Raw genomic sequence first — 12,892 nt, 5'->3', positions numbered from 1 at the left:
CGTCAGCATTCGTGGCACCCACCTGGATGACACATTTCGCATTTTCAGGTCGTCATGCAGGATTGTGTGCACAGAACCCACAGAAATGCCAACTCTGGAGGCGATCTGTTCAACAGTCATTCGGCGATCCCCCAGAACAATTCTCTCCACTTTCTCGATCATGTCATCAGACCGGCTTGTGCGAGCCCAAGGTTGTTTCGGTTTGTTGTCACACGATGTTCTGCCTTCATTAAACTGTCGCACCCACGAACGCACTTTCGGCACATCCATAACTCCATCACCACATGTCACCATTTTAAGTATTTAAAACAGTTCTCATTCTCGCCACTGGCGGTAAAATTCCATCTGCCGTACGGTGCTGCCATCTCTGGGACGTATTGACAATGAACGCGGCCTCATTTTAAAACAATGTGCATGTTTCTATCTCTTTCCAGTCCGGAGAAAAAAAAATCGGTGGCCTTAGAACTTGAATGCACCTCGTAGTACAGGACAAAGGTGGAATGGGATGGGAATGGCAAATGGCAAGAGGGAGATGGAGGACAGGCATAAGAGAAGAGATTTGTTGCAGGGAGAGGTTCCACAAGAGCAATTCAGAAAAGCTGGTCCTGAGATATTTCGTACTCCATCAGTGGAACAAACAACCACAGGACTTAAAGACAGCTGCACGTTACTTTCTCCATCTCAAAATAATGACTTTTCTCCTGCATTTCTCCTACAGAACCTTTCCTTCCGTGTTTCCCTCTTATTCCTCTCACCTTTCTCCTCTGTTTCTTCTGCAGCACACTACCTTTTCTCTGTGCATGCATCTTTTTTTTTCACACTGGAATGAACTTGTCTAATACCCTCCCCTGCTCCACCTCATGCCTATTGTAATCAATGATCCAATTCTTTTCAGAAGAGTGTTAAGTTTAAAGGTTACATTTATGCATATTATGAAAAAAAAATTCAGACACAGTATATTTCATGGATCAATGATAAAGATGACAGTTATCAGGTGAACACATTGAAGATACCACACAGAATCAGATTTCTTGGTTTACAATGAAACATCTAAGCAATGGAGACTATCAGACAGATCAGAGTTCTGATAACCACACATCTCCAAAAGCTGATGCTTTTCAAAACAATCGCTTAAAGTATATCTGGCTTTACTGTGATAAGAAAGGAGCACAAAAACAATAAAATGAAAGATCAGAAAAGTCTATAAATGGCTCACTTTAGTGGAGGTAGTTACTGACAGTGTGGAGATGGTACCACTCTATGTAGTTAGAAAAACATATTTACATATACAGTTGTTGGTCAAAATTGTGTTTACCAGTCACAGAACAGGACTGAGAACATTGCTTCAACTTGTTTTGCACTTATTCAGACACCACTAATATATAAATAGCACAATCCTCATACCATTTGAACAACAAGACCTTAGACAACTGTATGATTTTTGCCAGAAAGTCTTCATCCACTTTGAAGTCAAAATATTTTACATTAAAACATGACTACCCCAGCTGAAGGGATTAGACAGTAAGCCAGGAAACTGTAATAATCAGCAAGTGAACAACAAGTCAGGTAGTATTTGCTAAAATATTTTCTGAACCCAAACTGGAAGTGACCAAGAAGTTGCCATGATTCAAAAGACCAGACAAGACACTGGTTAACTAATCATTTCATGGTCTTTCCTACTCAGCTCTGAATGGCAACACAGCAATAATCACTTGGCAGCCCTCTGCTGATTTCAGAAAGGAAATGAGGAATGTAGTCAAAGAGATGAGGAAGGCTGTACCTCACAAGAGATTGAACATGGCAAGGAGGATTGTGTTGAATTCTCTGCAAGGTGCAGCAATGTGGTGTATCTGATTTGGTGGTGACCGGTATTATGTCATATCTACAGCAGTGCTGCTGATTCCAGTTCCCACAGAGAGAAGGAACAGTTATGTTGTTTATTGTTGCTCTAGCAAGTGTCAACTGCCCCTCTCAGCAATAGATCTGTGGTGGTGTAATGCCAAATCTTGCATATTGGTTGTGGTTTCTTCTGTGAAAGTGTGTGGTGCTCTGTAGACTTCCACTGTGCATTAAACCTATAATGGGACAACTTCCCCTTTTCTTATTACCTGATTTGAGAGGTGAAGGATGAAATGATTGATCAAATTCAGAAATCCATGTCACAATCTGTACTTATTCTGTTTATCATCTCGCTACTTGAAGGGATGCACTTGAAACCTTGCAGAGTAGGACAGCTGATGCTGATTGCTTTGTGGTGAACTTCATTTAAGCAAGGACAGGCAGTAGTATTTTTTGGTGTCCAGAAGACTCTGGACTGTGATAAATCCATTCATGGGCTGTTCAAACACAGTGATGTGGCTCTACAGCATCTAATTAACCTTTCTGTGGACACATTTTGGCAGCTTTATTTCCTTGATCTGCTTCATGTATCCAGAATGGAGAGTAGTTATGTGAATGCAAATCAACTAACTCAATTAGGCAAGCTTTCTCCCCATCTGCTCCATGCTCTATGTATGATATTTGTGCCACCTTGCTATGAAGTGGAACATGTCAGCAGGTTTACAAATAGGACAAATTTTTTTGTGAAAGGAAGACTACATGGTGATGATATATGTAGCTGCATATCTTTATGTCTTAAACTACAATAATAACTTGATAAATTAAAACCAACCACATACACTCCTGGAAATTGAAATAAGAACACCGTGAATTCATTGTCCCAGGAAGGGGAAACTTTATTGACACATTCCTGGGGTCAGATACATCACATGATCACACTGACAGAACCACAGGCACATAGACACAGGCAACAGAGCATGCACAATGTCGGCACTAGTACAGTGTATATCCACCTTTCGCAGCAATGCAGGCTGCTATTCTCCCATGGAGACGATCGTAGAGATGCTGGATGTAGTCCTGTGGAACGGCTTGCCATGCCATTTCCACCTGGCGCCTCAGTTGGACCAGCGTTCGTGCTGGATGTGCAGACCGCGTGAGACGACACTTCATCCAGTCCAAAACATGCTCAATGGGGGACAGATCCGGAGATCTTGCTGGCCGGGGTAGTTGACTTACACCTTCTAGAGCACGTTGGGTGGCACGGGATACATGTGGACGTGCATTGTCCTGTTGGAACAGCAAGTTCCCTTGCCGGTCTAGGAATGGTAGAACGATGGGTTCGATGACGGTTTGGATGTACCGTGCACTATTCAGCGTCCCCTCGACGATCACCAGTGGTGTACGGCCAGTGTAGGAGATCGCTCCCCACACCATGATGCCGGGTGTTGGCCCTGTGTGCCTCGATCGTATGCAGTCCTGATTGTGGCGCTCACCTGCACGGCGCCAAACACGCATACGACCATCATTGGCACCAAGGCAGAAGCGACTCTCATCGCTGAAGACGACACGTCTCCATTCGTCCCTCCATTCACGCCTGTCGCGACACCACTGGAGGCGGGCTGCACGATGTTGGGGCGTGAGCGGAAGACGGCCTAACGGTGTGCGGGACCATAGCCCAGCTTCATGGAGACGGTTGCGAATGGTCCTCGCCGATACCCCAGGAGCAACAGTGTCCCTAATTTGCTGGGAAGTGGCGGTGCGGTCCCCTACGGCACTGCGTAGGATCCTACGGTCTTGGCGTGCATCCGTGCGTCGCTGCGGTCCGGTCCCAGGTCGACGGGCACGTGCACCTTCCGCCGACCACTGGCGACAACATCGATGTACTGTGGAGACCTCACGCCCCACGTGTTGAGCAATTCGGCGGTACGTCCACCCGGCCTCCCGCATGCCCACTATACGCCCTCGCTCAAAGTCCGTCAGCTGCACATACGGTTCACGTCCACGCTGTCGCGGCATGCTACCAGTGTTAAAGACTGCGATGGAGCTCCGTATGCCACGGCAAACTGGCTGACACTGACGGCGGCGGTGCACAAATGCTGCGCAGCTAGCGCCATTCGACGGCCAACACCGCGGTTCCTGGTGTGTCCGCTGTGCCGTGCATGTGATCATTGCTTGTACAGCCCTCTCGCAGTGTCCGGAGCAAGTATGGTGGGTCTGACACACCGGTGTCAATGTGTTCTTTTTTCCATTTCCAGGAGTGTACATACTATCTACTTGAAAATCTATCTTTGGAGTAGGAGTTGTTAAGCAAAAATGATTCACTGTTAAAAGCTGAAGAGCACATCAGGATTTTGGTGACTAATTCCTCTGTAATGCTGAAATGTGTCTCAGCCACACATTAAGCTTACACATTTATCAGGCTGTCAGACTCTTGGGGTTGGTGGTTAATAGGGCCCCACACCACATTATTTGCCTTAAAATCCACACAAAGGAGGAGTGGAAGGAAGAGCTATTTGATGAAGCATTGCAGCAACTGCTTGCATGATTGTAATGATGAAGAGAGGTGAGGAGTAGTATATGCCTGTAATGAATATTGACACACCACCTGTAACCCTCTCCTCACTGAGAAAACCATTTCTGTCAAGGTGTAACTGCCTTTCAAATGAGGTTCTTGAATACAGACACACAAGGGTCACAGTTACTCTTCCCAAATACTAAACCCATTTATTTTCTACTGTACTAGATTAACCATCTTATTGGTGTGATTTGGTTGTGTTGTGATTCTCGTCTTTCCACCTGCCTGACATGACACTGATGATGTGTGGAGTGTTGACTGAGGGGCCATACAGTTTCTTTGGATAGACTTCAGTGTCCCTGTACCCTTTTATTTGGTCCTCATCTGATCTCACTGACACAGCCGGAGAAACATTATCAGGTGGATTTAAATCAGTCTTTTTGTTTTTATACAACTTTATAACAGATTACTCCTTCAAAGCAGATGTTGATGGCTTCATTGTGGCAGAAGCAATGCTTAGTAAGAATGTAATCTTTGGTTGTGGTGTACACCTTTTCTGTAGATTTTGCTGATTGTTTAGAGGATATTTTTTTCATTTCTGTGCACCCGTTATTGCATTTCCAGAGGCAGGTGTTCATGCCCATTTGCTAGTGTCTGTGTTGAAGAATATTTTTCGACAATATGTTTTAGGGATCTGCTGCAAATGATAACAGAAACAATAGTTTTTGTGTGATAAGTTTTTCTCTCTTCTGGATGTAGAGGGGCATGTGTGAGTTACTAAAAACCACAGACACAAGCCATATCCTTTCTCAAAACATGAGACACACATGTTTTACATGCAAATGTGACATAAATAACATGGTTACTGCAGTTAATCACAGTCTTATTATGTGATAGAACCCTAAATGTGTGTAGTTTCTTTACTGCAGTTTTCTCTTGTATCTATTATCATGTATCTGCCAGAGAAAGGTACCTATTTACATTACACATAGTAGAAGAGAGCAAGCTTGATGCTGCTAGTTAGTGAGAAGGGTAGCAAAGGCATGGAAGCAACTAGCAACGGCACAGAGTCTTCAGTGATAATATTTGAAGTTTCACATGCTATTTATCTGTGACTTGGCATGACACGTCATGGTGCTGTCAGGTGCATTTCAATACCAGCTTGAAAGAGTATACAAAGAGTATATGATGTATGTGCTGTAAACATGTCAGGAATATGAGATTGTGCTGCGGCATACATAACAGTTGAATATACAGAACTTTCATTCCTTGCTAATTGATATAAGACCACACAGTGACAGAAGTTTAACTCTCTGAAATCCACAGTGGAAATAAAATTAAATTGTGACAAATTACAATAATTTGTAATTTCAATCAATATGCATAACAGTCATGGAAAAGCCTGTCATAATATGTATGTATTTAAAGCCATTGAGTCCTCAAGAGTAGTGAGTTCACCGGTATGATTTTATTACTAGCACTAAAAGTAAGGTGAAATTGAAATTTTGTTGAGATTTGCGTTCTATTAAAAAGATTAAACCCAGCGTAATGGTTTGTTAGTGTATTAAATTATTCTAGTGATGATACAATTTCTAAGTAATTCAAAAGGAGATGTATTGCTGTCGCTTAAATAGCCCTTTATAATGACTCTCTGGAGGTATGAATATAGTCTGGGGGTACATATCACACCAATAAATGTAGAAACAGGGCTGTGACAGATTGCTGGAAAAGTTTATTCGTGACATACTTCAGTTTGAGTCTTTTGTAAACTACAGGAAAATATGTCTATCTTATGCTGAACTTCTTTTTTCGCCCTACATTTGAAGTGAGAATTGTAAAAGAACCTAACCTTGCTCCGTGATAACAGTAGCATTCAAACTCTTTTGTACATTTTTTTAAGTACAGTGGAAAATAAAAGAAAAGCAATATTAGTTATGCTTTAATATTGGTAAGAGTAAATCCCAATTCAATAAATACTTACTTATCAAGAGAGCTTCTAACGCTGTGCAAAATTATGTTCAGTATAGCTGTGGGTCGTGGTCTAAGCACCACCTCAGGCACAGCAAGCATGGTGTCCACTTGTAGGAAAGCTACATTCCCAGAAAGCATTGCTCTGAAGCTCTCTAAGTTGTGCACCACAAGCCTGGAAAAAGTATTATGTTCATCAGTGTGATAAAATATTGTTAGGGCTTATAATTAAAACAGCAACCAGCCACAAATGTGGTTTGAAAATATTTATTTGAATCAAACCAGGACCAGTTTTGGATTGCTTACAAGTCCAACTGAGGATGGATTTGTAAGAAATCCAAATCCTCTGGAAGATGGATTTGTAAGAAACCTGAAACTGGTCATGTTTTGATTCAAAGAAACTATACTTATGGGTGGTTGCTCTTTCAATCATAAAACTTATCGTATTACAGCCACTGTTCTTAAAATGTCAATTTTCGATAAAAATTGTTATTTTAGGTTCAACAAGCAGCAAGACACAGCTATGGCTCTCTCTTTTTCTTGGATGCATCACCTGAGCTGCAACTAGGATGCGAGGTGTACATCATGCTAAAATTTGCTGCTCAAATTCGTGTTTACTTACAACATAGTACTTATGTGATCAGCAACATCCCACTGCAAAACTCGTGAACAGAATAACTCCAAGCTTTGATAAGTCAAGATGTACCGAAGGTATGGTAAATAATAATATTACTCCAAAAATAATGTTACAGTTTATTTTTATCTTATTTGAATGCAAGCAAATAAATATAAGATCTATTTGAAAAGTAAGGGTTGTTTCCATATATTTAAATTTTGCCTGCTCAGAACAAAGTTCCACAAATGCATTGCCGTCTTTTGATTGTTTATAAAGCCACAGAAGTTATTTTTTTGATTCAGTAGTTATTTAATCATGGGTGAAAGGCAAACAACAATGACTTTGAAAAGGATTGCTGCTGCTAGTTGTGAAGCATGTGGTGTAATTTGATTTCTGTTAGCTAATGGAACAGTTGCTCAGATTCATTGAGAGTTGTGCCTTGTTTATGGCCATACAGCAGTTATTGAAGGGAAGGTTAGACAAAGATGTCAAGGCTTTAAAAGCAGCCACACAAATGGTTATGATTAAGAGTGGTGTGTCAGGCCTTGTATCAGGACCAATTAAATCATGCAACAGGTGGACCATAACTGTGATCTGCTCAACAATTGGTGATCTGAATTGATTGATGAATTACTTCATGTTGGACACATCACTATTTACATGATTGTCACAAAGAGCACTGATGGACACCAAGAATGCTTACAAACCAACAAAAAGAGCAAAGAATCTTTGGGAGATGAGTATTTTTGGACTGATATTGACAAGATAAAACTGATTTGTTTCCCCACATTGTTACTGGCAACAAGGTGTGAATGTTCCATGTGAATGCAGAATGAAAACAATAGTCAATTTGGAGGTGTCATTAGACTTCGCCAAAACAAATCATTTCAAGCCATGTCTTTACTCAAGTCGAAAAATAATGGCTAATACTTTCTGGGCACAAAAAGGGCATTCCTTTGCTTGATTTCAGGAGCATGAGTCAACAATTGCAGATTCAAGTGTTTTGTGAAGTGTTTCCAAACAGACGGGTTATCCATAATTGATGGGGTTGGAAATTATTGTCTGGGAGAATCCTGCATGTCAGTGTGCACCCACACACTACTGTGCTCACACAAAAGACAAGATGAAGTATTTCTGTTCCCAGCTTTACAACCATCCACACTACAGCCCCAACCTCACACCTAGTGTGTTCATTAATTTGAAACAATAGCCTGTTGGGCAACAGTTTGAAGATGACTTGGAAGTTGAGACCACTTTTGTCAACTAGTTCATTTCCCAGAGGAGAACTTGTCTGTATAGTTACTGAAGAAGCTAATGTAACTTTAAAAAGTGCGTTGAAGTGAATGAAAATTACAAGGAAAAGTCAAGTAGTTTGTAGGAAACTAAAACCACCAATAAGAACATATATTTTGGTATGACAATACAGCCTTTATTTTTCAAATTTCCCTCATAAATCACATGTTTGAGGAAGTATAGCATGTTGTTTGTTGTTGTTGTTGTCTTCAGTCCTGAGACTGGTTTGATGCAGCTCTCCATGCTACTCTATCCTGTGCAAGCTTCTTCATCTCCCAGTACTTACTGCAACCTACATCCTTCTGAATCTGCTTAGTGTATTCATCTCTTGGTCTCCCTCTACGATTTTTACCCTTCACGCTGCCCTCCAATGCTAAATTTGTGATCCCTTGATGCCTCAGAACATGTCCTACCAACCGGTCCCTTCTTCTTGTCAAGTTGTGCCACAAACTCCTCCTCTCCCCAATTCTATTCAATACCTCCTCATTAGTTATGTGATCTGCCCATCTAATCTTCAGCATTCTTCTGTAGCACCACATTTCGAAAGCTTCTATTCTCTTCTTGTCCAAACTATTTATCGTCCATGTTTCACTTCCATACATGGCTACACTCCATACAAATACTTTCAGAAACGACTTCCTGACACTTAAATCTATACCCGATGTTAATAAATTTCTCTTCTTCAGAAACGCTTTCCTTGCCATTGCCAGTCTACATTTTTTATCGTCTCTACTTCGACCATCATCAGTTATTTTGCTCCCCAAATAGCAAAACTCCTTTACTACTTTAAGTGTCTCATTTCCTAATCTAATTCCCTCTGCATCACCTGACTTAATTCAACTACATTCCATTATCCTCGTTTTGCTTTTGTTGATGTTCATCTTATATCCTCCATGGCCAAGTAAAATGCATGCCTAGTGATGAAGTTGCTGTCTTGTCTTTTGGTGTGCAAGAGGCATATCTAGTTGGGTACTCAGTTCAAATAGAACAATATCAATAACTTATCTTTGACAGTTTTATTCTACATTATCACAAAAGTGTACAAGTGTTTAAGGAAGAAAGATATTCTGCAAAGACTGAAGATACTTGTAGTAAAGTTAAGTGTTTTGTTCTTGTTGCTTTCCATCTGTTTCTGTTGCTGCATTCATGCAATTCTAATTGTTTGGCACAGTTGACGATACTGGCCTGTATAGAACACCTAGATGAAATATTACTACATTTGCTCAGGTGCACACTGTACATGATCAGACTATAAGAACAGCTGTATGGCAATTACTCCTTGCAACGATGTATGTTCTCTCAGAGTTGTTGGTGTCAACATAATTAATTTTAAGTGCTAAGATATCCTCAACGGTAGTTACTACTCTTAGGAGTAATGTGTGATTTTGCACAATTGAAGTGTGTTTAGTAATAAATTATCATTTTAGTTATCTGCAGAACTCATAAAAAAAACTCTGTAAAAACATGAAAGGAGCAGAGCTTCTCAGTTTTCTTTATAACTATTGTTTGCATTCTGCTAAGAACTTAAAACACTATTTTGCATGTGGGCATGGTATATTGTTTCCTGAGACAAGAAGAAAATAAAACAATTTATTTGTTTACCATCAACAAACCATAACTACTTTCTTTCTGTCTTTATGCATTAATAGCAGAGATGGTGTGCTGGAGCTCGTCGTGCGTGAACGAACAGTGAAGACAGAGGAAGTAGTAGCATCAGACCAATTATTCATCAAAACAGAAGATGATGTGCCATCACCGGATACTGAGGGAACACCGGGTTCTGAGCCAGAGTATACATCGTTGCAATCATCAGGTCGATACATGGGTGCACGGCGAGGTCAAATCCGATTCAAAGTGGTTAGTGAAGAGGATGTAGAAGCAGAAAGAGAAAGACAACGTCAGAATGACTCTAGAGATCCAACCACTCCTCGAACTCACTTTGTACGTTATGCCCGTGTTGGTGATAAGACTGTCAAACTTTGGGAGTGTGGCTATTGTGGGAAAGAGTTCCGTCATCAGTACACTCTAACACGTCACCTGCCAACACATACAGGTGAACGCAACTTTCGATGTGAAGCCTGTGGAAAAGCATTCCGTCAGTTGAGTACCTTGTCACAACACCGTGCCATACATACAGATGCCCGGCCATATGTTTGTGAGATGTGTGAGAAGACGTTTAACAGGGTAAGCAAGTAGTCCATAATCTTGCTAGTAACTCTTTTATTGAATTACTATCCAAATAATAGTGAAGATACCTCCACCACCCACCCCCAAATAGATTTTTTAGTTCATAATAGTTAAATGAGACCTCTGATTTGTAGGGATTATTGGTGATTGCATGTTTCTGTAGTTGACCAATTTTTTTTTAATACTTTGACAAAATCAAACAATGGAATATCCAGGGTGGAATAACATCAGATGAAAATGATATATTGCTACTCACCACATAGAGGCAGCATTGAGTCGCAGAAGTCACAATGAAAAACAATATTAGATATCTTCAGCTATCGGAATAAGCCCTTCAAGAACACTTGCAGACATTCAAATGAGCACAACTTATACACACAAAGTGACTGTCATCTCCAGACACTAAGGCCTTTAGCACCTGGCGATGACAGTGGATATGTGTGTGACTTGTCCTTGTGTGAATGTGCATGTGTTTGCTATTCTGATCAAGGCATTAGTCAGAATGTAGAATATATGTAGCATTCTTTTACATTGTGCCTGTATGTGACTCAGTACTTTTGCTAAGCGGTGAATAGAATCTATCTGCATATTGTTCAATAATAGAAAGTTCAGGTTAGAATATCAACAGTATTATGATAATGATAGCCTGCTATATACTGTAAAGACAACACATCATGTTGCAAGTAGGTACAAGAATTACTCAATATCTCCATTAGATTTCAGAAAACAGAAATCATGAGTCCTTACCACAGCAACTGCGTGGAGTGTGTGCTTCATAAACATATCTCTCACATAAGTCATACAGGCTAAAAGGCAATATCTGATCTTTAGCAATATTAATTTACTCAAACTATTTCTCAGTCTTCATCAGCAAATAAAAAGATGCATACAAACAAATGGGGGGAGAGAGAGAAGGCATGTTCAGTTGCAGACAGGTACAATGAAAAGACTGTTATACATTGAGCTACTGGCCAAAGCGTTCTTCAGAAAAGGAGACACATCCACACAAGCAGGCATACTTCATGCACACATGATCGTTATCTCAGCTGCGCAGCCAGAATGCAGTTCCCACCTTTAACGAAAGCAACAGTTCAGCGTGGGGCGGGAAATGGGGAGAGATAGCAGTGGTAGGGAAGAGCACTGTTTGGTGGAGTGTGGAGGGACCAGATGGCAGGAGGACAAGGCTATGAGGTGCATCATTGGGAGACTGTAGAGAAGGGAGGAGGAGGAAATGGGTAGCAGAAAAGGAGAGGGCAGAAAGGAGAAAAATTAGAGGGTGTGTTGCCAGAGTGGTGCATAATAAGGGTGATGAGCTGCAAATTGGGAGAGGGCGATGGGACAGAGGAGGTGGTAGCTGATGGGTGGAGAGTGTATGCACAGTAGATTATTGTAGGTTGAGACCGTGATAATTTCGGAAGTGAAAGCAGAATGAGTTATGAGGATAGTTCCCATCTGCACAGTTCAGAAAAGATGGTGGAGGGGAAGGTCCAGATGACCTGGGCTGTGAAGCAGCCATTGTGTTATCCTCAGCTACATATTGTGCCACAGGGTGGTCTACTTTGCTTTTGGCCACAGTTTGGTGATAAAAAGCTGTAAAATGTTTGCAGCAGAGCTTTCATAAGTGGTCTAGCCTCTGATGGGGACCCCCCTGTGGCACAATATGCAGCTGAACATGACATGATTAAGTTCAATGGCTGCTTCACAACCCAGGTCATCTGGATTCTCCCATACACCACCAGCTTTTCTGAACTGAGCACATGTGAGTGTTTATTACAACACATTCTTCACTTCTCACATTTTCCCAGCCACGACCTATGATGACCCGCTGTCCCCGCATGCTTCACCCAACAGTTTCTGTCCCCTCTGTCCTATCACTCCCTCCCAGTTCATGTCCCCTCACCCTCACTGTTCACCACTCTCAAACAATTTGCCCACTGATTTTTTCCTCTTCTCTGCTCCTCTCCTGTTCCATGCCCTCCCATTCCTCACCACCTCCCGACACTGCACCCATCAGCCTCGTTCTGCTACCATCTAGTCTCTGCAGGCTCTGCCAGACAGCACTCTTCTTTCTCCCAACCTGTACCCTGCTATCCTCCCCCTTCCTTACCAGGCTCTGAAGTGTTGCTTCCGATCAATGCCAGAATTGTACTGTGGCCGCTGCTGCTGCAGATAGCAGTGCTACGTGTGTGAGAGTTGTGATTGCTTGTGTACATTTGTCTTCTTTTCTGAAGAAGGCTTTGACCAAAAGCTCAATGTATAACAGTCTTTTCATTGTACCTGTCTGCAACTGAACATGCCTTTTCTCTCTCCCCCCCATATGTTTGTATGCATCTTTTTATTTGCTGATGAAGACTGAGAAATAGTTTTAGTAAATTAGTATCACTAAAGATCAGATATTGCCTTTTAGCCTGTATGACTTATGTGAGAGATATGTTTATGAAGCACACACACCACGCAGTTGCTGTGATAAGGAT

At 41.5% G+C, this 12,892-nt stretch overlaps 1 protein-coding gene across 1 annotated transcript in view; it reads left to right on the top strand.

The window, feature by feature from the left end:
* The window catches only part of LOC126485144 (Krueppel homolog 1-like), a 70,816-nt gene that overhangs the window by 22,380 nt on the left and 35,544 nt on the right, over positions 1 to 12,892 (top strand). Inside the window, exons 2-3 of the mRNA XM_050108807.1 lie at positions 6,821 to 7,033; positions 9,881 to 10,415. Of these exons, the coding sequence (XP_049964764.1) occupies positions 7,023 to 7,033; positions 9,881 to 10,415 (546 nt within the window). The 5' untranslated portion in view covers positions 6,821 to 7,022. The remainder of the gene's footprint in view (positions 1 to 6,820; positions 7,034 to 9,880; positions 10,416 to 12,892) is intronic.

The sequence above is a fragment of the Schistocerca serialis genome, chromosome 6, assembly GCF_023864345.2.
Source record: "Schistocerca serialis cubense isolate TAMUIC-IGC-003099 chromosome 6, iqSchSeri2.2, whole genome shotgun sequence".
NCBI classification, from domain to species: domain Eukaryota; kingdom Metazoa; phylum Arthropoda; class Insecta; order Orthoptera; family Acrididae; genus Schistocerca; species Schistocerca serialis.
Note: the sequence above shows the minus strand (reverse complement) of the source record. Positions and strands in the feature narration are given on the sequence as shown.